The sequence below is a fragment of the Oncorhynchus mykiss genome, chromosome 5, assembly GCF_013265735.2.
Source record: "Oncorhynchus mykiss isolate Arlee chromosome 5, USDA_OmykA_1.1, whole genome shotgun sequence".
Lineage (NCBI taxonomy): Eukaryota > Metazoa > Chordata > Actinopteri > Salmoniformes > Salmonidae > Oncorhynchus > Oncorhynchus mykiss.
The window spans coordinates 91,849,410-91,873,526 of NC_048569.1; the positions used below are offsets into that span (position 1 = coordinate 91,849,410).

General features: G+C 43.3%; 1 protein-coding gene across 3 annotated transcripts; it reads left to right on the forward strand.

The window, feature by feature from the left end:
* Positions 1–427: 427 nt before the first annotated feature.
* On the forward strand, positions 428–23,845 carry ushbp1 (Usher syndrome 1C binding protein 1). 3 transcript variants are annotated; one of them, XM_036978785.1, is made up of 14 exons: positions 428–823; positions 1,950–2,161; positions 2,265–2,401; positions 4,466–4,629; positions 4,915–5,124; positions 5,363–5,700; positions 5,875–6,015; positions 10,427–10,515; positions 10,775–10,928; positions 11,098–11,341; positions 12,680–12,838; positions 21,841–21,938; positions 22,922–23,044; positions 23,423–23,845. In XM_036978785.1, exons 1-14 carry the CDS (start codon positions 809–811, stop codon positions 23,586–23,588), a joined length of 2,250 nt encoding a protein of 749 aa, XP_036834680.1. In that variant the 5' UTR covers positions 428–808; the 3' UTR covers positions 23,589–23,845. The 3 variants fall into 3 exon arrangements, with proteins under 3 accessions (XP_036834680.1, XP_036834681.1, XP_036834682.1); XM_036978786.1 differs by having other exon boundaries at positions 10,775–10,904; XM_036978787.1 differs by lacking the exon at positions 23,423–23,845 and having other exon boundaries at positions 22,824–22,942.
* Positions 23,846–24,117: the final 272 nt, after the last annotated feature.

Consider the following 24,117-nt stretch of genomic DNA (forward strand, 5'->3'; position numbering starts at 1 on the left):
AAACAACAACACAGAGTTACACATGGAATAAACAAACGTACAGTCAATAACACAATAGAAATATCTATATACAGTGTGTGCAAATGTAGTAAGATTAGGGAGGTAAGGCAATAAATAGACCATAGTGACGAAATAATTACAATTGAGCAATTAAACACGGGAGTGTTCATAAACATGAAGTGGACTTGGACGCGCATTAAGAAGGATTACCAACCATTTCGTCACTCAAATGCTTATGCTTAGCTTCTGAAAGTGGGCACCTCAACTGAGATAAAAACACAGTACACAATCAGAGACAGACAGGAAGAGTTCCAATGCGAGGGAGAACAAGGGTTGGGTTGGGATCACTATCTGACTCCCCCCCCCCCCCCCCCCCCCCCATTTGCTACTAGATGCCAAAACGCCTTTATCTATGTATTGTGATTTCCTGGAGCTGGAACAGACAGAGTGATGTCACTGAACTCCTAAAACTAAAATACCAATACACCAGAGGCTTCACACAGATAGAGAGATACAGAAATAGATAAATAGAAAGAGAGAGAGAAATGGTGAGTGTCTGAAAGAGAGAGAGAGATGGGGGGGGGGGGCTCCCAGTCGAGCAGGGTAGGCAGCACACAGGCAGTCAGAAGTTTTACAACAGAGAGAAACGGAGGAACCATTGGAAGGTATAATTATACAAAACTACAGGCAACAGGATAGCAGTCTCTGGCTGCAGCAGCACCACAGAGGTTAGCTCAGTTCTCCAGTGTTTAATGGCAGTTAGTGGACAACAGATAGAAGCAGGAGAATCACAGTGAGCTTCTGACACATGGAAGCCATGGAGGTAAGTCTATCATGTCCTCTTTGTTAACTGAGGGGGGGGGGGGGGGGGGGGGGGGGGGGGTTGTCAATTTGATCTTGTACCAAACCAAGCATAACACACGTTCAAAGCTGCTGACTGCTGGCACGAAAACATTTGAGGGGTAGCCTTCCTAACAGTCATATTAGAGTGCTTTTTTCTTTACCATCAAGGCTACGTGTACCTGTACAGTAACCCACATTTTGCAATGAACTCACACCATTGATGTCTTTCATTGGACACTTTGGTGTGTCAGATAATGCAGGCACCAGCTTATTTTTATTACTTTGAAGTCTGTCTGTGTATCTATCTGGTTGTGTGATTGTCTTTGAGAGCTTGAGTATCATCTGTGGTTCAAACTCTAACTTTACACATCCTTCTGTCCACTGCTTACTGTGTGTTGTACAGGTACCACAGTCACTAATGTCCCTTATACGTTGCTTAAAAGACAACTGTGTTTTAACAGTTCAAGTAGGTTGATTTGTACATTTTATACACTATCAGAATTAAGGCAAGAAGTTGAAAAAGAGTGAGAGGTTGTTTTCAGTTGGGCATGACTTATACGTGTTTTTTTGGGCTACATATTTCTGAGCGGGAAGTGGTTTTGCAGGATGCTTCTGTTTCCTACACTTCCGCTTCTCAAAACAATGGTTGTCCAAAGAGAACAACAATAACCTCCATGTCACGAGCACAGCAGCTGTCAGTCATTTAATGGAGAGTTCTATGGAAGGGTCATATCAAATCCTTAGTGTTTGTTTACAGTAAAAAAACTAAGGTCATATCAAATCCTTAGTGTTTGTTTACAGTAAAAAAACTAAGGTCATATCAAATCCTTAGTGTTTGTTTACAGTAAAGTACAAAGGTCATATCAAATCCTTAGTGTTTGTTTACAGTAAAAAACTAAGGTCATATCAAATCCTTAGTGTTTGTTTACAGTAAAAAACTAAGGTCATATCAAATCCTTAGTGTTTGTTTACAGTAAAGAACAAAGGTCATATCAAATCCTTAGTGTTTGTTTACAGTAAAAAAATATATAATTGAATTGACTCAGGTCCAATATATTTTATGAAACAAAATGTTGTCAGAAAAAATGTCCATTATTTCCACACAGGAGTTCAAACGAGGGAGATCTGATACCCTGGACATACAGTCAGAGGGTGAGGAGATGACCCCGGTTACCCTGGTAACCACAATGACCCCTGACACCGAGGTGAACTCTGAGCCTTCCCAGGCAGAGCTGGCTCAGTGTGAGGCGGAGGTCGGAACTCTACTCAGCATCATTGCTGAACTCAACAGGAAAATGGGCGCATTACAAGCACCAAGGTGTGTGTTAGAGAAAGAGAACATTCTTCATGGAGCTGTAAAATATCACTAGACTTGCCCTGAGCTGCTGGTTCATAGAAAGATGTACTTCTTTCCTCTTCAGTGATCCAGATGACCTTAAACCACAGGAGCCAGTCATCCTCCCTCCGGCTCCAGCCTCCCTGTCCAGCCCCCCTCCATCCCTCTGCAACCCAGAGAAACACACTGGCACCGCATCTAAAGCCCCAGTAACCAACAGAGGTTGGCATAGGCTCCATGGCATGACTTCACAATTCACAATACCCACACATCCATCCATCTCTCTCTGTGTGTGTGTGCTGTGCTTTGTGGCAATGAACAGAAAGGGATGATGGTTGTAGTTCTGGCTACTGTGCCAGACCAAACATAATCTATTTGTGTGTCCAAAGAAAAGAACAGCCTCTATCATTTGGGAGGTTTTCATTTTCTTGATAATCCGCCTGTTTTTGTTTCTTGGTCATGATCTTCTGAATGCTTGTTTAGATACAGTAGAAAGCGTTCATTCTTGTTTCAGCTTACCCATATTCTAACTTCATCCCCAGGCTCAGTTTACCCATATCCTAACCTCTTCCACAGGCTCAGATTACCCATATCATAACCTCATCCACAGGCTCAGTTTACCCATATTCTAACTTCATCCCCAGGCTCAGTTTAACCATATCCTAACCTCATCCACAGGCTCAGTTTACCCATATTCTAACTTCATCCCCAGGCTCAGTTTACCCATATCATAACTTCATCCCCAGACTCAGTTTACCCATATCATAACCTCATCCCCAGGCTCAGTTTACCCATATCCTAACCTCATCTACAGGCTCAGTTTACCCATATTCTAACTTCATCCCCAGGCTCAGTTTACCCATATCCTAACCTCATCCACAGGCTCAGTTTACCCATATTCTAACTTCATCCCCAGGCTCAGTTTACCCATATCCTAACCTCATCTCCAGGTTCAGTTTACCCATATCCTAACCCCATCCCCAGGCTCAGTTTACCCATATCATAACCTCATCCCCAGGCTCAGATTATCCATATCATAGCCTCATCCCCAGGCTTAGATTACCCATATCATAACCTCATCCCCAGGCTCAGATTACCCATATCATAACCTCATCCCCAGGCTCTGTTTACCCATATCCTAACCTCATCCCCAGGCTCAGTTTACCCATATCATAACCTCATCCCCAGGCTCAGTTTACCCATATCATAACCTCATCCCCAGGCTCAGATTACCCATATCATAACCTCATCCCCAGGCTCTGTTTACCCATATCCTAACCTCATCCCCAGGCTCAGTTTACCCATATCATAACCTCATCCCCAGGCTGTTTACCCATATCATAACCTCATCCCCAGGCTGTTTACCCATATCATAACCTCATCCCCAGGCTCAGTTTACCCATATCCTAACCTCATCCCCAGGCTCAGTTTACCCATATCATTACCTCATCCCCAGGCTCAGTTTACCCATATCATAACCTCATCCCCAGGCTCAGTTTACCCATATCATAACCTCATCCCCAGGCTCAGTTTACCCATATCATAACCTCATCCCCAGGCTCAGTTTACCCATATCATAACCTCATCCCCAGGCTGTTTACCCATATCATAACCTCATCCCCAGGCTCAGATTACCCATATCATAACCTCATCCCCAGGCTCAGATTACCCATATCATAACCTCATCCCCAGGCTCTGTTTACCCATATCCTAACCTCATCCCCAGGCTCAGTTTACCCATATCCTAACCTCATCCCCAGGCTCAGTTTACCCATATCCTAACCTCATCCCCAGGCTCAGTTTACCCATATCCTAACCTCATCCCCAGGCTCAGTTGACCCATATCATAACCTCATCCCCAGGCTCAGTTTACCCATATCATAACCTCATCCCCAGGCTCAGTTTACCCATATCATAACCTCATCCCCAGGCTCAGTTTACCCATATCATAACCTCATCCCCAGGCTCAGTTTACCCATATCCTAACCTCATCCCCAGGCTCAGTTTACCCATATCATAACCTCATCCCCAGGCTCAGTTTACCCATATCCTAACCTCATCCCCAGGCTCAGTTTACCCATATCCTAACATCATCCCCAGGCTGTTTTCTACTGCAGAGCTGCCTGGGGACGGGATTACCAATATCCAAATGTTAGCAGTTGACTACAAAGAGTAGACAATCAATACGTTAACCACATCCTTTCACAACATTTATAATGAATAGAATGGTGTACAGATCTTTAGTGATGATCGTAATAGCGTGTTCTGCTCTGTGTTGTCCTGCAGAGGGTAGTGGTGAAGTATGGTCAGAACTCCAGGGAGTCATGTCTGTTCTGGAGGGTTCCATTAACACCAGGAGGGCCTGGGCTGCCTCTCACACTGCCTGTGGCCAGGACGGACAGATGGAACACCTCACAGCCGCCAGGGACGGCTGGGTACAAGTCACACAGGTGAGACACGGTCACAATGTCAGGTGACAAGGAATGATGTGACATCATTTTTTATTACCATGTAACAAGCTAGTTGGAATAACTCTTTATCAATGTGAATTATATTTAAACTTGTAACTTTATTTTTTACACACTAACAGGATATTTTCGAAACACAGGGTACAGTGCAGTAACTACCAGTTGAGTGACCTATGTAGGCTAATTACCACGTGGGCCTCAAAACCTAATTACCCTGGAATCATGCCTAACTAATTAAGTTATGTGTGACCTCAAACCTCTCCTCAGGTCTTAGAGGAGATGGAGAGAGAGTTTGGGATCTCGTACCCGTCTGGTCTGCCCCCCGAGGAGCGTCAGCAATACCAGAAGGACGTCCTGGCACTTCACCAGCGGAACTGTGACCTGCGCAGCAGCCTACAGAGCAGACAGGAAGAACTAGAGGGGGCAAAGGTCACGGTGGGAGACATAGAGGTTGAGAGGAACAGTCTACATGAGAGGGTAGGTGGAAGTGCAACAGGCTACATCTCAATAATCCTAGATCTAAAAGGATTTGTGTAATTAGTTTGGTGAAAACTCCACAAACTAGCCAATCAGAGCTAAGGAGAGCTATGACCATACAGTTTACTGTGTCTTTCTGATCTAGCATCATAATGCTTTGGCTGAAACCACAATGGTCAAACTATGTCTGTCTGCTGGCGAATGGCTAAACTCTCTTTGTCTATGGGTCTGGTGCCAGTTACTGGGCCTCCATAAGGCGTGGCGATCAGGCAGCCTCTCTCCTCCCTACAGCTCCTCAGGGAGCTCCAGTGGTGTGGTTCTGAGTCCTGGCTGGGCCTCCCCTGGTTCCCCTGGTTCCCCTTCATTCCTTGGCTCTCCTCCCTTCCCCGGGTCACCTCTGTTCCTCAGAAGACCCATTGCCATGGGGATCTTCCCGGCCCTCTCTACTGGGGGGGACATATCCTCCTCGGCCTCTCCATCACCCTCCCCCTGGCCTGGGAGTGTCCCACAAGGCAGCCCCTGTCGTAGCCCCAGCCCCAGCGTCAGCCTGGAGGGTGAGACAGACAGACTACAGAGGTACGTACAACTGAGAGGGTTAAATTACAGATTTACAACATGGAATAGATCCCAGATCTGCTGGTGTGGGTCAGTGTTTCCCAAGTGGTGTGTTGCGTGGTGTGTTGTGTGTTGTTGTGTGGTGTGTGTTGTGTTGTGTGTCGTGGCCTTGACCTCCCTCGTTAACCCCCACAGGTGTATAGAAAGGCTGAAGGCCCGGAACGAGCGTCTGACTGCAGCTCTGGACAAGAGAAAGGGAGAGTCTGAGCTGATCAGTATGACGCTCAGTAGACACGAAGCTGACAGCACAGCCCTGCAGATGGCTCTCCAATACTGGTACAGACACACACATGGCTATATACAGGGAGTAGACAATAACATGGCTATATACAGGAAGTAGAAAATAACATGACTATATACAGGGAGTAGAAAATAACATGGTAGAAAATAACATGACTATATACAGGAAGTAGAAAATAACATGGCTATATACAGGAAGTAGACAATAACATGGTAGAAAATAACATGACTATATACAGGAAGTAGACAATAACATGGCTATATACAGGGAGTAGACAATAACATGGCTATATACAGGGAGTAGACAATAACATGGCTATATACAGGGAGTAGACAATAACATGGCTATATACAGGGAGTAGAAAATAACATGGCTACACAAAGGAAGTAGACAATAACATGGCTATATACAGGAAGTAGAAAATAACATGGCTACACAAAGGAAGTAGACAATAACATGGCTATATACAGGAAGTAGAAAATAACATGGCTATATACAGGGAGTAGACAATAACATGGCTATATACAGGGAGTAGACAATAACATGGCTATATACAGGGAGTAGACAATAACATGGCTATATACAGGGAGTAGAAAATAACATGACTATATACAGGGAGTAGAAAATAACATGGCTATATACAGGAAGTAGAAAATAACATGGCTATATACAGGGAGTAGACAATAACATGGCTATATACAGGGAGTAGAAAATAACATGGCTACACACAGGAAGTAGACAATAACATGGCTATATACAGGAAGTAGAAAATAACATGGCTATATACAGGGAGTAGACAATAACATGGCTATATACAGGAAGTAGACAATAACATAGCTATATACAGGGACTAGACAATAACATGGCTATATACAGGGAGTAGAAAATAACATGGCTATATAAAGGAAGTAGAAAATAACATGGCTATATACAGGGAGTAGACAATAACATGGCTATATACAGGGAGTAGAAAATAACATGGCTACACACAGGAAGTAGACAATAACATGGCTATAAACAGGAAGTAGAAAATAACATGGCTATATACAGGGAGTAGACAATAACATGGCTATATACAGGGAGTAGAAAATAACATGGCTATATACAGGGAGTAGACAATAACATGGCTATATACAGGGAGTAGACAATAACATGGCTATATACAGGAAGTAGACAATAACATGGCTATATACAGGGAGTAGAAAATAACATGGTAGAAAATAACATGGCTATATACAGGAAGTAGAAAATAACATGGCTATATACAGGGAGTAGACAATAACATGGCTATATACAGGGAGTAGAAAATAACATGACTATATACAGGGAGTAGAAAATAACATGGCTATATACAGGAAGTAGACAATAACATGGCTATATACAGGAAGTAGAAAATAACATGGCTATATACAGGGAGTAGACAATAACATGACTATATACAGGGAGTAGTCAATAACATGGCTATATACAGGGAGTAGTCAATAACATGGCTATATACAGGAAGTAGAAAATAACATGGCTATATACAGGGAGTAGACAATAACATGGCTATATACAGGGAGTAGAAAATAACATGGCTATATACAGGAAGTAGACAATAACATGGCTATATACAGGGAGTAGACAATAACATGGCTATATACAGGAAGTAGACAATAACATGGCTATATACAGGGAGTAGAAAATAACATGGTAGAAAATAACATGGCTATATACAGGAAGTAGAAAATAACATGGCTATATACAGGGAGTAGACAATAACATGGCTATATACAGGGAGTAGAAAATAACATGGCTATATACAGGAAGTAGACAATAACATGGCTATATACAGGAAGTAGAAAATAACATGGCTATATACAGGGAGTAGACAATAACATGACTATATACAGGGAGTAGTCAATAACATGGCTATATACAGGGAGTAGTCAATAACATGACTATATACAGGGAGTAGAAAATAACATGGCTATATACAAGGAGTAGAATATAACATGGCTATATACAGGAAGTAGACAATAACATGGCTATATACAGGGAGTGGTCAATAACATGGCTATATACAGGGAGTAGACAATAACATGGCTATATACAGGAAGTAGTCAATAACATGGCTATATACAGGGAGTAGACAATAACATGGCTATATACAGGGAGTAGACAATAACATGGCTATATACAGGGAGTAGAAAATAATATGGTAGAAAATAACATGACTATATACAGGAAGTAGAAAATAACATGGTAGAAAATAACATGGCTATATACAGGAAGTAGAAAATAACATGGTAGAAAATAACATGGCTATATACAGGAAGTAGAAAATAACATGGCTATATACAGGAAGTAGACAATAACATGGTAGAAAATAACATGACTATATACAGGAAGTAGAAAATAACATGGTAGAAAATAACATGGCTATATACAGGAAGTAGACAATAACATGGCTATATACAGGAAGTAGACAATAACATGGTAGAAAATAACATGACTATATACAGGAAGTAGAAAATAACATGGTAGAAAATAACATGGCTATATACAGGAAGTAGACAATAACATGGCTATATACAGGGAGTAGAATATAACATGGCTATATACAGGAAGTAGACAATAACATGGCTATATACAGGGAGTAGAAAATAACATGGCTATATACAGGAAGTAGACAATAACATGGTAGAAAATAACATGACTATATACAGGAAGTAGAAAATAACATGGTAGAAAATAACATGGCTATATACAGGAAGTAGAAAATAACATGGCTATATACAGGAAGTAGACAATAACATGGTAGAAAATAACATGACTATATACAGGAAGTAGAAAATAACATGGTAGAAAATAACATGGCTATATACAGGAAGTAGACAATAACATGGCTATATACAGGGAGTAGACAATAACATGGCTATATACAGGGAGTAAAAAATAACATGGCTATATACAGGAAGTAGACAATAACATGGCTATATACAGGAAGTAGAAAATAACATGGCTATATACAGGGAGTAGACAATGACATGGCTATATACAGGGAGTAGAAAATAACATGGCTACACACAGGAAGTAGACAATAACATGGCTATATACAGGAAGTAGAAAATAACATGGCTATATACAGGGAGTAGACAATAACATGGCTATATACAGGGAGTAGACAACAACATGGCTACACACAGGAAGTAGAAAAATTGAGTCCATGTGCAGGGGGAGGGGAGGTAATTGAGGTAGCTATGTACATGACTAGGCAACAAGATAGATAATAAACAGTAGCAGCAGTGTATGTGGTGAGGGTGAAAGTGTGTGTGAGTGTGTGTATGTGTGATTGTGTGTGTGTGGCGTCAGTATAGATGCGTGTACGTGATGTGCATGCGTTTGTAGTCATTATGTGTGTGTTGAGGTGCCAGTGTAAGTATGTGTCAGTGTGTGGGTAGAGTCCAGTGTGTGTCAGTGTGTGGGTAGAGTCCAGTGTGTGTCAGTGTGTGGGTAGAGTCCAGTGTGTGTCAGTGTGTGGGTAGAGTCCAGTGTGTGTCAGTGTGTGGGTCGAGTCCAGTGTGTGTCAGTGTGTGGGTAGAGTCCAGTGTGTGGGTAGAGTCCAGTGTGTGGGTCGAGTCCAGTGTGTGTCAGTGTGTGGGTCGAGTCCAGTGTGTGTCAGTGTGTGACACCGCCTGGTATATAGATCCTGGATGGCAGGGAGCTCGGCCCCAGTGATGGGCGGGGCTGTAACCTCTGTAGCGCCTTGCAGTTGTCCTACCAAGTGGGTATGCAGCTAGTCAAGATGTTCTCATTGGTGCAGCTGTCTATGTGTTTGAGGATCTGAGGGCCCATGTCAAATCTTTTCCGCCTCCCGAGGGGAACAAGGCGTTGTCGTGCCCTCTTCACAACTGTGTGGGCATTGTTCATTTCTCAGTGATGTGGGCACCGAGGAATCTGTAAGACCCGCTCCATCACAGCACCATCGATGTGGATGAGGATGATGTTAATGGATGATGTTAATGGATGATGTTAATGGGGGTGTGCTCGCCCCTCCGTTTCCTGTAGTCCACCATCAGCTCCTTAGTCTTGCTGACGTTGATGGAGAGGTTGTTGTACTGACACCACACTGCCAGGTCTCTGACCTCCTCCCTGTAGGCTGCCTCTTTGTCATCGGTGATCAGTCCTACCGCCGGTCGTGTCGTCAGCGAACTTGATGATTGTGTTTGGAGTCGTTACGCTACGTCGTAGCACTTAATCTCGTCCGACCGGCCGGCTCTTTCTCTATCGAACATGAATATGTGGTAGCAATTGAGCCTGGGGATGAAGTCATGTAGCCCTGTAACCTACACGTGTATTAAATGTACATACATTCCGTGGTGACACCTGTTCCTCTATGACCATGTGCTCTGAGAGTGTTGTCCTGCTGCTGTATATGAAACGTTTTCCCTGTTTGATCGACAGTGAGGAGTGTGAGGAGGCCTACAGTGAGTTACTGTCTGTGTACGAGGGCAGGAGACAGCAGGTCATACCACACTGGAGACACATAGCAGGTGGCTAAATCACACACACACACACACACACACACACACACACACACACACACACACACACACACGCCTCAACTACTCTTTATGGAAAAGACACAAACACATTCGCAGTTTGCACACACACACACACACACACACACACACACGCCTCAACTACTCTTTATGGAAAAGACACAAACACATTCGCAGTTTGCACACACACACACACACACACACACACACACACACACACACACTCATAACAGTTCATTCCTCTTCCCAGGCCCGGTCATGGAGAGTCAGCAGCCCAACAGTCCCAGGCCGTCCCTTAGGAGTCTAAGAACTGAGGAGTTGTCAACCTCCTTCTCAACACCAGGGGGTGCTGATGAGACAGAAACACACATCCAGACCAGGTTCCATCTCTATTATACAGCCAGGTCTGTCTGTGGCAGATCAAATAGCATCTTCTGACTATAATAGAAAAACTGTTTTGTCCACAACATGTGGACATCTCCCTTTGGCTTCATGCAATAACATTGACAAACATTTAAAACTGAAACAACATCAAAACATTGTCTGATAAAACACAACCTACTTTCACCACAGGGGGTCCGAGGTAGAGGGGTGCGAGGCGGACATTCGGGAGCGTATCGAGCGGTTGAAGCAGGACAGGGCAGCAGTGTGTGTCCCTAAGCCAGGGCCTGGGGGAGAGGGGAATCTCAGCCCAGATACAGGCACCCTGGCTGGGCTTAGAGGGACCCGTGGAGGACAAGGGGGCCAGGACACCTCCAACCCCCAGAGCACCAAGAGAGAGAAGGCTGTTCTGCTCTATGACCTGGTCACTGTCAGGGTGGGTGATATATATTGTACTATATACTCTACTGTACTGTTTCGGCTTTACATTCAATTCATGAAATATTAATCTGAATACTAGAATTATGGACATACTATTTCTGTAGTATATTTCAACAGTATAACAATAACTTTGATTATCCAACAGTATAAAAATAACTTTGATTATCCAACAGTATAAAAATAACTTTGATTATCCAACAGTATAACAATAACTTTGATATATACATGTCTGTGTATAGTTTTGACCAAAGAGAGAAAGATTGACTGTCTTTTTTGTTTTACAATAAGCAACTACACAGAGATGAAGATATCAACATAATAATCATAGTGTAATGAGCATAGCCCAGAACCATAGTGTGGAATCAGAATAATCATAGTGTAATGAGCATATCCCAGAACCATAGTGTGGAATCAGAATAATCATAGTGTAATGAGCATAGCCCAGAACCATAGTGTGGAATCAGAATAATCATAGTGTAATGAGCATAGCCCAGAACCATAGTGTGGAATCAGAATAATCATCGTGTAATGAGCATAGCCCAGAACCATAGTGTGGAATCAGAATAATCATAGTGTAATGAGCATAGCCCAGAACCATAGTGTGGAATCAGAATAATCATAGTGTAATGAGCATAGCCCAGAACCATAGTGTGGAATCAGAATAATCATAGTGTAATGAGCATAGCCCAGAACCATAGTGTGGAATCAGAATAATCATAGTGTAATGAGCATAGCCCAGAACCATAGTGTGGAATCAGAATAATCATAGTGTAATGAGCATAGCCCAGAACCATAGTGTGGAATCAGAATAATCATTTCAAAATAATAATTGAGTTGTTTAAATTCAGAAGGCTGCTAAATTCATCCTCATTTGCATATAGCCAGGAGAGGCCAAACTATTTAAAGAGGCAGATATTTCCAGACAGCTATTTCTAGACAGATATTTCTGGACGGACCGATTGAGTCTACATTAGTGCTTGTCTTAACATTTTTAAAATGCTGTGAGCCCTTTGGAAGCTTCCTCTGATGCACAAAAAAAAAAGAAGCTATATTTATAGTCTTGACCCTAAAGGAATCATTTACTAACGACTAGTGTGTTCTTCAGGACATGTCTGAGATTGACTATGTGGTCATGTCTTGTCTTTGTGAACCTCTTTATCTCAGTTGGTAGAGTGTGACGCTTGCATTGTCACAATAGTGGGTTCTATTCCGGGACCCCCCCCCATAGGTAAAACATGTATGACTGACTGACTGTAAGACAAGACGCTTTGGATAACAGCGTCTGCTGAAGGGAATACATTATTATATGATCTATATATTATATATTATACAGGAGGAGATGTCGGAGCTGCGAGGTTTAATCCGTCTGACGGAGAAGGAGCGGAGGTGTCTGGACTGGAGTCTAATGGCCCAGAAGGCCCAGGATGCAGCTGGAGCCCTGATCTCTGAGAGCCTCGCTGAGGAGATAGAGGACAGGAGGACAGAACAGCAGGTAACAACCCTAACCCTAACTTAACCTAACCACCTGAGAGCCTCACTGAGGAGATAGAGGACAGGAGGACAGAACAGCAGGTAACAACCCTAACCTATCCCTAACCTTAACTTGAATCTAACCTAACCATCTGAGATTCTCGCTGAGGAGATAGAGGACAGGAGGACAGAACAGCAGGTAACAACCCTAACCTTAACTTGAATCTAACCTAACCATCTGAGATTCTCGCTGAGGAGAAAAAGGACGGGGACCGAACAGTAGATAGCAATCCCAACCCTAACCCTAACTTAACCCAACCACCTGAGAGCCTCACTGAAGAGATAGAGGACAGGACAGGACAGAACAGAACAGCAGTTAGCAACCCTAACCCTAACTTTAACTTAACCATCTGAGAGCCTCACTGAAGAGATAGAGGACAGGACAGGACAGAACAGAACAGCAGTTAGCAACCCTAACCCTAACTTTAACTTAACCATCTGAGAGCCTCACTGAAGAGATAGAGGACAGGACAGGAAAGAAAAGCAGTTAACAACCCTAACCCTAACTTTAACTTAACCATCCGAGAGCCTCACTGAAGAGATAGAGGACAGGACAGGACAGAACAGAACAGCAGTTAGCAACCCTAACCCTAACTTTAACTTAACCATCTGAGATCCTCACTGAAGAGATAGAGGACAGGACAGGACAGAACAGCAGTTAACAACCCTAACCCTAACTTAACCTAACCACCTGAGAGCCTCACTGAGGAGATAGAGGACAGGAGGACAGAACAGCAGGTAACAACCCTAACCTATCCCTAACCTTAACTTGAATCTAACCTAACCATCTGAGATTCTCGCTGAGGAGATAGAGGACAGGAGGACAGAACAGCAGGTAACAACCCTAACCTTAACTTGAATCTAACCTAACCATCTGAGATTCTCGCTGAGGAGAAAAAGGACGGGGACCGAACAGTAGATAGCAATCCCAACCCTAACCCTAACTTAACCCAACCACCTGAGAGCCTCACTGAAGAGATAGAGGACAGGACAGGAAAGAAAAGCAGTTAACAACCCTAACCCTAACTTTAACTTAACCATCTGAGAGCCTCACTGAAGAGATAGAGGACAGGACAGAACAGAACAGCAGTTAGCAACCCTAACCCTAACTTTAACTTAACCATCTGAGAGCCTCACTGAAGAGATAGAGGACAGGACAGAACAGAACAGCAGTTAGCAACCCTAACCCTAACTTTAACTTAACCATCTGAGAGCCTCACTGAAGAGATAGAGGACAGGACAGAACAGAACAGCAGTTAGCAACCCTAACCCTAACTTTAACTTAACCATCTGAGAGCCTCACTGAAGAGATAGAGGACAGGACAGGAAAGAAAAGCAGTTAGCAACCCTAACCCTAACTTTAACTTAACCATCCGAGAGCCTCACTGAAGAGATAGAGGACAGGACAGGACAGAACAGAACAGCAGTTAGCAACCCTAACCCTAACTTTAACTTAACCATCTGAGAGCCTCGCTGAAGAGATAGAGGACAGGACAGGAAAGAAAAGCAGTTAACAACCCTAACCCTAACTTTAACTTAACCATCTGAGAGCCTCACTGAAGAGATAGAGGACAGGACAGGACAGAACAGAACAGCAGTTAGCAACCCTAACCCTAACTTTAACTTAACCATCTGAGATCCTCACTGAAGAGATAGAGGACAGGACAGGACAGAACAGCAGTTAACAACCCTAACCCTAACTTTAACTTAACCATCTGAGAGCCTCACTGAAGAGATAGAGGACAGGACAGAACAGCAGGTAGCAGGACATCACAATCTGAGCTGATTCTTCTGATCAATGACCAGTCATCTTTTACTTGCATATGTATCCTCCTACTTTGAAGGGGTAAACGGAGAAGGTGCTTGAGTCTCTAGACGATCCTATCTACCAATCAGGGCTGTGTATGTAAATATATTTCATGTTTTTTTTTTCAATAACTTTGGTGATGTTTTCGCAAGTGTGTGGGGCATTTTCAAATCTCTTAGTACAAAACTCCAAACTGGTAATACCAACCTGGTCTCAGAGCATTTTGTATGAATCTGTATGTACAGTGCCTTCGGAAAGTATTCAGACCCTTGACTATTTCCACATTTTGTTACGTTTCAGCCTAATTCTGAAATTGATTCAATAAAAATACATCCTCAGCAATCTACACACAATACCCCATAATGACATTACAATACCCCATAATGACATCACAATACCCCATAATGACATCACAATACCCCATAATGACATCACAATACCCCATAATGACAAAGTGAAAACAGGTTTTTAGAAATGTTTGTAAATGTATTAAAACCAAAGAACAGAAGTACCTTATTTACGTAAGTATTCAGATCCTTTGATATGAGACTCTAAATTGAGCTCAGGTGCATCCTGTTTCCATTGATCATCCTTGAGATGTTTCTACAACTTGATTGGAGTCCACCTGTGGTAAATACAATTGATTGGAAAGGCACACACCTGTCTATATGTCCTACAGTTGACAGTGCATGTCAGAACAAAAACCAAGCCATGAGGTCGAAGGAATTGTCCGTAGAGCTCTGAGACAGGATTGTGTCGAGGCACAGATCTGGGGAAGGGTACCAAAACATTTCTGCAGCATGGAAGGTTCCCAAGAACACAGTGACCTCCATCATTCTTAAATGGAAGAAGTTTGGAACCACCAAGACTCTTCCTAGAGCTGGCTGCCTGGTCAAACTGAGCAATCGGAGGAGAAGGGCCTTGGACAAGAACCAGATGGTCACTCTGACAGAGCTCTAGAGTTTCTCTGTGGAGATGGGAGAACCTTCCAGAAGGACAACCATTTCTGCAGCAATCCACCAATTAGGCATTTATGGTGAGTGGCCTGCCTGAAGCTCCTCCTCAGTAAAAAGCACATGACAGCCCGCTTGGAGTTTGCCAAAAGGCACCTAAAGGACTCTCAGACCATGAGAAACAAAATTCTCTCATCTGATGAAACCAAGATTGAACTCTTTGGCCTGAATGCCAAGTGTCACGTCTGGAGAAAGCCGGGTACCATTTTTCAGCGTCAGGGACTGGGAGACTAGTCAGGATCGAGGCAAAGATGAACGGAGCAAAGTACAGCGAGAGAGATCCTTGATGAATACAATTTGTATATGTTACGAATTTGATAAATGTACAATATGTTACGAATTTGTGAAACAAACTCTAGCTAGGTGCTAACATTAGCTAGGCTAGGGGTCAGGGTTAAGGTTAAGTTTTGGAGTTAGCTTAAAGGGTTAAGGTTAGGGGAAGGGTTAGCTAACAGGCTTAAGGTTAGGGGAAGGGTTAGCTAACAGGGTTAAAGTTAGGGGAAGGGTTAGTTAACAGGGTTAAGGTTGGGGGAAGAGTTAGCTAACAGGGTTAAAGTTAGGGCAAGGGTTAGGTAAAAGGGTTAAGGTTAGGGGAAGGGTTAGCTAACAGGGTTAAGGTTAGGGGAAGGGTTAGTTAACAGGGTTAAGGTAGGGGAAGGGTAAGTTAACAGGGTTAAGGTTAGGGGAAGGGTTAGCTAACAGGCTTAAGGTTAGGGGAAGGGTTAGCTAACAGGGTTAAGGTTAGGGGAAGGGTTAGCTAACATGGTTAAGGTTAGGGGAAGGGTTAGGTAAAAGGGTTAAAGACTTATATCCAAGGTACTAAACAATATCAGAACCACCATTGATAAAAGACAGTACCGTGCAGCCGTCTTCATCGACCTGGCCAAGGCTTTCGACTCTGTCAATCACCGTATTCTTATCGGCAGACTCAACAGCCTTGGTTTCTCAAATGACTGCCTCGCCTGGTTCACCAACTACTTTTCAGGCAGAGTTCAGTGTGTCAAATCGGAGGGCCTGTTGCCCGGACCTCTAGTAGTCTCAATGGGGGTACCACAGGGTTCAATTCTCGAGCTGACTCTTTTCTCTGTCTATATCAACGATGTCGCTCTTGCTGTGGGTGATTCCCTGATCCAGCTCTACGCGGACAACACCATTATGTATACATCTGACCCTTCTTTGGACACTGTGTTAACTAACCTCCAAACGAGCTTCAATGCCATGGCCTCCAACTGCTCTTAAACGCTAGTAAAACCAAATGCATGCTTTTCAACGTTCGCTGCCCGCACTCACCCGCCCGACTAGCATCTCTACTCTGGACGGTTCTGACTTAGAATATGTGGACAACTACAAATGCCTAGGTGTCTGGCTAGACTGTAAATTCTCCTTCCAGACTCATATTAAACATCTCCAATCCAAAATGAAATCTAGAATCGGCTTCCTATTTCGCAACAAAGCCTCTTTCACTCACGCCACCAAACATACCCTCGTAAAACTGACTATCCTACCGATCCTTGACTTCGGCAATGTCATTTACAAAATAGCTTCCAATACTCTACTCAGCAAACTGGATGCAGTTTATCACTGTGCCATCCGTTTTGTCACAAAAGTCCCTTACACCACCCACCACTGCGACCTGTATGCTCTAGTCGGCTGGCCCTCGCTACATATTCGTCGCCAGACCCACTGGCTCCAGGTCATCTATGCTAGGTAAAGCTCTGCCTCAGCTCACTGGTCACGATAACAACACCCACCCATAGCACGCGCTCTAGCAGGTATATCTCACTGGTCATCCCCAAAGCTAACATCTCCTTTGACTGCCTTTCCTTCCAGTTCTCTGCAGCCAATGACTGGAACGAATTGCAAAAATGGCTGAAGCTGGGGACTTATATTTCCCTCACTAACTTTCAACTATCTGAGCAGCTATCTGAGCAGCTAACCGATCGCTGCAGCTGTACATAGTCCATCTGTAAACAGCCGACCCAATCTACCTACCTCATCCCCATATTGTTTTTATTTACTTGTCTGCTCTTTTGCACACCAGTATTTCTACTTGCACATCACCATCTGCTCATCTATCACCCCAGTGTTAATTTGCTAAATTGTAATCACTCTGCTACTATGGCCTATTTATTGCCTTTTATTGCCTCACGCCATTTGCACACACTGTATATAGACTTTTTTTTCCTATTGTGTTACTGACTGTACGCTTGTTTATTCCATGTGTAACTCTGTGTTGTTGTTTGTGTCACACTGCTTTGCTTTATCTTGGCCAGGTTGCAGTTGTAAATGAGAACTTGTTCTAAACTAGCCTACCTGGTTAAATAAAGGTGAAAAAAAAAATATTAATATAAATAAAAGGGGAAGGATTATCTAAAATGGTTACAGTTAGTGGAAGGGTTAGCTAACAGGGTTACAGTTAGTGGAAGGGTTAGCTAACAGGGTTACAGTTAGTGGAAGGGTTACCGTTAGTGGAAGGGTTAGCTAACAGGGTTACAGTTAGCTAACAGGGTTACAGTTAGCTAACAGGGTTACAGTTAGTGGAAGGGTTAGCTAACAGGGTTACAGTTAGTGGAAGGGTTACCGTTAGTGGAAGGGTTAGCTAACAGGGTTACAGTTAGCTAACAGGGTTACAGTTAGCTAACAGGGTTACAGTTAGTGGAAGGGTTAGCTAACAGGGTTACAGTTAGCTAACAGGGTTACAGTTAGTGGAAGGGTTAGCTAACAGGGTTACCGTTAGTGGAAGGGTTAGCTAACAGGGTTACAGTTAGCTAACAGGGTTACAGTTAGCTAACAGGGTTACAGTTAGTGGAAGGGTTAGCTAACAGGGTTACAGTTAGTGGAAGGGTTAGCTAACAGGGTTACAGTTAGTGGAAGGGTTACCGTTAGTGGAAGGGTTAGCTAACAGGGTTACAGTTAGCTAACAGGGTTACAGTTAGCTAACAGGGTTACAGTTAGTGGAAGGGTTAGCTAACAGGGTTACAGTTAGTGGAAGGGTTACCGTTAGTGGAAGGGTTAGCTAACAGGGTTACAGTTAGCTAACAGGGTTACAGTTAGCTAACAGGGTTACAGTTAGTGGAAGGGTTAGCTAACAGGGTTACAGTTAGCTAACAGGGTTACAGTTAGTGGAAGGGTTAGCTAACAGGGTTACCGTTAGTGGAAGGGTTAGCTAACAGGGTTACAGTTAGTGGAAGGGTTACCGTTAGTGGAAGGGTTAGCTAACAGGGTTACAGTTAGCTAACAGGGTTACAGTTAGCTAACAGGGTTACAGTTAGTGGAAGGGTTAGCTAACAGGGTTACAGTTAGTGGAAGGGTTACCGTTAGTGGAAGGGTTAGCTAACAGGGTTACAGTTAGCTAACAGGGTTACAGTTAGCTAACAGGGTTACAGTTAGTGGAAGGGTTAGCTAACAGGGTTACAGTTAGCTAACAGGGTTACAGTTAGTGGAAGGGTTAGCTAACAGGGTTACCGTTAGTGGAAGGGTTAGCTAACAGGGTTACCGTTAGTGGAAGGGTTAGCTAACAGGGTTACCGTTAGTGGAAGGGTTAGCTAACAGGGTTACAGTTAGCTAACAGGGTTACAGTTAGTGGAAGGGTTAGCTAACAGGGTTAAGGTTAGGGGAAGGATTAGCTAACAGGGTTACAGTTAGTGGAAGGGTTAGCTAACAGGGTTACAGTCAGGGGAAGGGTTAGCTAACAGGGTTACAGTTAGTGGAAGGGTTAGCTAACAGGGTTACAGTTAGTGGAAGGGTTAGCTAACAGGGTTACAGTTAGCTAACAGGGTTACAGTTAGTGGAAGGGTTAGCTAACAGGGTTACAGTTAGTGGAAGGGTTAGCTAACAAGGTTACAGTTAGGGGAAGGGTTAGCTAACAGGGTTACAGTTAGCTAACAGGGTTACAGTTAGTGGAAGGGTTAGCTAACAGGGTTACCGTTAGGGGAAGGGTTAGCTAACAGGGTTACCGTTAGGGGAAGGGTCAGCTAACAGGGTTACAGTTAGTGGAAGGGTTAGCTAACAGTGTTACAGTTAGTGGAAGGGTTAGCTAACAAGGTTACAGTTAGGGGAAGGGTTAGCTAACAGGGTTACAGTTAGCTAATAGGGTTACAGTTAGTGGAAGGGTTAGCTAACAGGGTTACAGTTAGTGGAAGGGTTAGCTAACAGGGTTACCGTTAGGGGAAGGGTTAGCTAACAGGGTTACCGTTAGGGGAAGGGTCAGCTAACAGGGTTACAGTTAGTGGAAGGGTTAGCTAACAGGGTTACCGTTAGTGAAAGGGTTAGCTAACAGGGTTACCGTTAGTGGAAGGGTTATCTTGGCGAATCCAAACTTGATATTGGTCTGAATTGATGTCATCATCGCGTGCCTCATCAATGGCCAGAAGGAGGGTGGCTCATTGGGGATGGAAAACATGATCCTTTCACATCTATAGTAATCCTATATTTATATTTTACCATATTGTATTGTACTTGTATATTGTCATGGACCTGTCTGGCTCAATTAGTAAGAGCATAGCAGTAGAAACGGCAAAGTTGTGGTTTCGATTCCCACTGGGGTCAAATAGGACAAAAGTATTGTCATCACTTTGGATAAAGTGTGACGTCTGCTATGTAAAGGACACATATTATGGTGTTACAGTACAGTATTGGCCAATGCAATTTTATTAAAGCGGTGTGAAACCCTCTATCAAGAAGACACCAGCAACTTCATGTTGGATACATGTTTACTGTACAGGCCATTTGTAACGTACAGTGTATCTCATCTCGTCAATATCATAATAACACATTACAGCATGTATCACACTTAATATCTTTATACTTTATAAACATACATTTTCATTATGTAGTTCTCAATCTGTGGTAGACAAACTAGTTTAAAATCTATAGGCATAAATTATTCATAAATTATTATAAAGTCATAGTAAAATGCATTTTAACAAATAACAAGACAATTATATAAAGAGTAATGTGAGCTTTGCGAAAGGAAATGACTTAAAATAATTACTTCATATGTCTTGTAATGTGAACTGTGTATTTCTAGATGAAACGTTTGATAGAAATGCAACTTTATGATTGTGTGTGTTGTACTTAGTCAATTGAAAATCAGCTTATGGTCTTGAAATAACTGCCCTTTTAATGATCTGTTATGAGTTTTGTACTAAGAGTTGTGAAAATGTACCAACACCCACAAAATCAGACTGAGCATTTCAAAAGGAGGCTCAGGGAAACACAGTTATAAAACATATATATTCCGAGTTGTTTTCATGAAATAAACACAGCGATTTATTAGACATACGGAGATGATTTAAAATCTGAATTTCTCGTCAATCATCTTGGGAAAACACGTATACTTAAGTGGAAATCAACCAGTCCTCCATCGTTAACACAACGGAAAGGTCACATGCTTTATTATCTAAATGTTGACAGTTTGTGGGCGACAGAGACACAAAATGGTGTAGTTTGAGGTCATGTGGCGGAGATTGATGCAGGCGCTGGAGATGGAGGGGGTGAGCAGGTGGGTCTGGAGATGAGGGTGTGAGCAGGTGGGTCTGGGCAGGTGTGATGTTGTTGATGTTGGTGTGCGTCTCTATGCTGTTTACATGTGTATGTTTTCTATTGTTTAAACAACAAACAACGTACCAAAAAATTATTAATAACAGATGGGTAGCCCCTCCCTCCCTCCCTCCCTCCCTCCCTCCCTCCCTCCCTCCCTCCCTCCCTCCCTCCCTATGTAACTGACTGTCTGTCTGTCTACTGTAGAATCACTACATCTTACCAATGCTTTGCGTCTGTTGTGTAGCAGGTTCAAACCCTGCTCTGGGAATTCCCCCTTAATCACATCCTTTAACTTTAACCGAAGTCATGAGTTCAATGACACAGGCCCAATGACACAGGCCCAATGACACAGGCCCACTGACACAGGCCCACTGACACAGGCCCAATGACACAGGCCCAATGACACAGGCCCACTGACACAGGCCCACTGACACAGGCCCAATGACACAGGCCCAATGACACAGGCCCAATGTGTTTCTGTCGCCGTTATTGTAGACGACCTATGACACCACATTGCATCAGAGGGATATACAGCTTAGCACGCTAGGAGCTAATGAGGATCTAAATACCTGTCATCTATTTGCCTGTTGTGTGTTCCAGAGGACTTCTGAGAACGAGGATAAGCTAAGCAGCGATGGAGACATCCCTGGGCCTCAAAACCGTGCCATCCTTCGAGAGCTACAGGCTGTCCTGCAACGGTCAGAAACACTTAAAATATATATATATAAGGGAATATTTTCATACGGTTTCCAGGTTATGGGATAACATTTTAAGATGACACAACTTTGAAGTCAAGTGTGAAGTTACAGAAATGTTCCAAACAATGTCAAATAAAAATTGCTCCATGAATCAAGGTTAAAGTAACATCACCCAAATGTTACTGCTCTGGAATGTTCTCTAAGGGACATTCTCAGAACACTGAGGACAAATAGAACACTGAGGACAAATAGAACTCTGAGGAACACAATTCCCAGAGACGGGTTCAGGGATCCAAACTAGCTGTGTCTCTCCGCCATCTCACAACCTTCCCTGAAAGCCTATCTGTTTGTAGACCATATAGTATTGGTACTTTGCATTGAATGTAGAACGTATAACGAGAAAATATGTCCTTAACTGACTATACCCTAAAGGCATGTTTATCATCATGGGGTACTAGCATTACTTGCATTGAGCATGTATCTTAAACAAAAGGCATTCTGTAGTGTGTGTGTGTGTGTGTGTATGAGAAGGTGTGTGTGTGTGTGTGTGTATGAGAAGGTGTGTGTGTGTATGTGTGTATGTGTGTGTGTGTTTGTGTTTGTACTTACAAAGAGGCTGATCACAATCACCTCAGCCCATACAAGCCATCTCTCAGGGCATCTGTTGCCGGGTGTTAGACTGTTGCTTAGGAACGCTATCAGCAGAAATGCAGACTGAGGATGTAAATTGTTAATGGCTGTCTGCTGGGGCTTACATGGGGTTATACCTTCCAGATTGGCACTGAGGGTCCTTGAAGTTGGGTGTGTGTGGAATGAGAGAGAGTGTTTTGTTGTGCCTCAGGCTTTGTTCTAATACTTAAAAAATGCACCCTGCCTTACTTGCAGTAATGGGGCTGGGTGGTCATGTTGAGGGAAATGAAGTACCACATCCACTACGAAGCTTTGTGGAACAGGAAAGTCACCCCTGTGCTGTGGTCTCCCAGGGAGCAGGTGCTGAAGAGGAGAGTGTCGGCGGTGAGGGAGTCTCTGGACTTGGTTCTCTCCGACAGCGCCTCTCGCAGGAGAGACAACGATGAGCAGATGGCTCGGCTCGCACAAGCTCACAGGTAACCAGGAAACACACTTCCTACTTATATGACCACTTCCTGTCCACTACTTACCTCTATGACTACTTCCAGTTCGCTCTCTGTAGTATCTCTTTGACATACAGAGAGTGAGTGGGTGTGCAGGTTTCTTGCTGTATCCCTACACTAAAACACCTGATTCAGTTATTCAAGGTCTTGATGTGCAGCTGATAAGTGGAGTCAGATGTTAGCTAGATTGGGGCTGGAGTTAAATCCGGTTCGCTTGACTCTGTACATCTTTCTCTGTTTTATAATGTTGTCTCCAGCTAGAGCATTCTGTAACTTTTAATGAGCTAATCAATTCAATCAATCAATAAATTTAGTGAGTGGCTCTGACAGCCATCTGTCTCTGTTTTGCAGCAAGGCCACAGGGTCGTACCGGAACGCTCGCAGGAAGTACAGGGAGAAGCTGTGGAGGCTGGAGAGTCAGGTGTCAGCAATGTCAGATCGTCACATGACCCAGATCGGGGCCCTGAAGGCCACGCTGGAGGCCATGGAGTGCAGGAGGGAGGAGACTGTACTCTGACTGAGCTGAGGTCAGCTTCTGGGGACATTGGTCCTAACTTCTGGTACAGGGTCAGATATTATAATCCAAAATGGTTCGGATGAATTTGGGATTTGAGAGTTAGGATTAGCCTCGTACTACCATCCTGATCTCACGAGTTTACATAAAATATGTTTTACTATCCCTACTTTACTACACCTACTTTACTACATCTACTTTACTACACCTACTTTACTACATCTACTTTACTACACCTACTTTACTACATCTACTTTACTACATCTACTTTACTACACCTACTTTACTACATCTACTTTACTACATCTACTTTACTACACCTACTTTACTACACCTACTTGACTATAGCTACTTTACTACACCTACTTTACCACCTCTACTTTACTACACCTACTTTACTACACCTACTTTACTATTGTTACTTTACTACCGCTACTTTACTACAGCTACTTTACTACACCTACTTTACTACACCTACTTTACTACACCTACTTTACTACACCTACTTTACCACCTCTACTTTACTACAGCT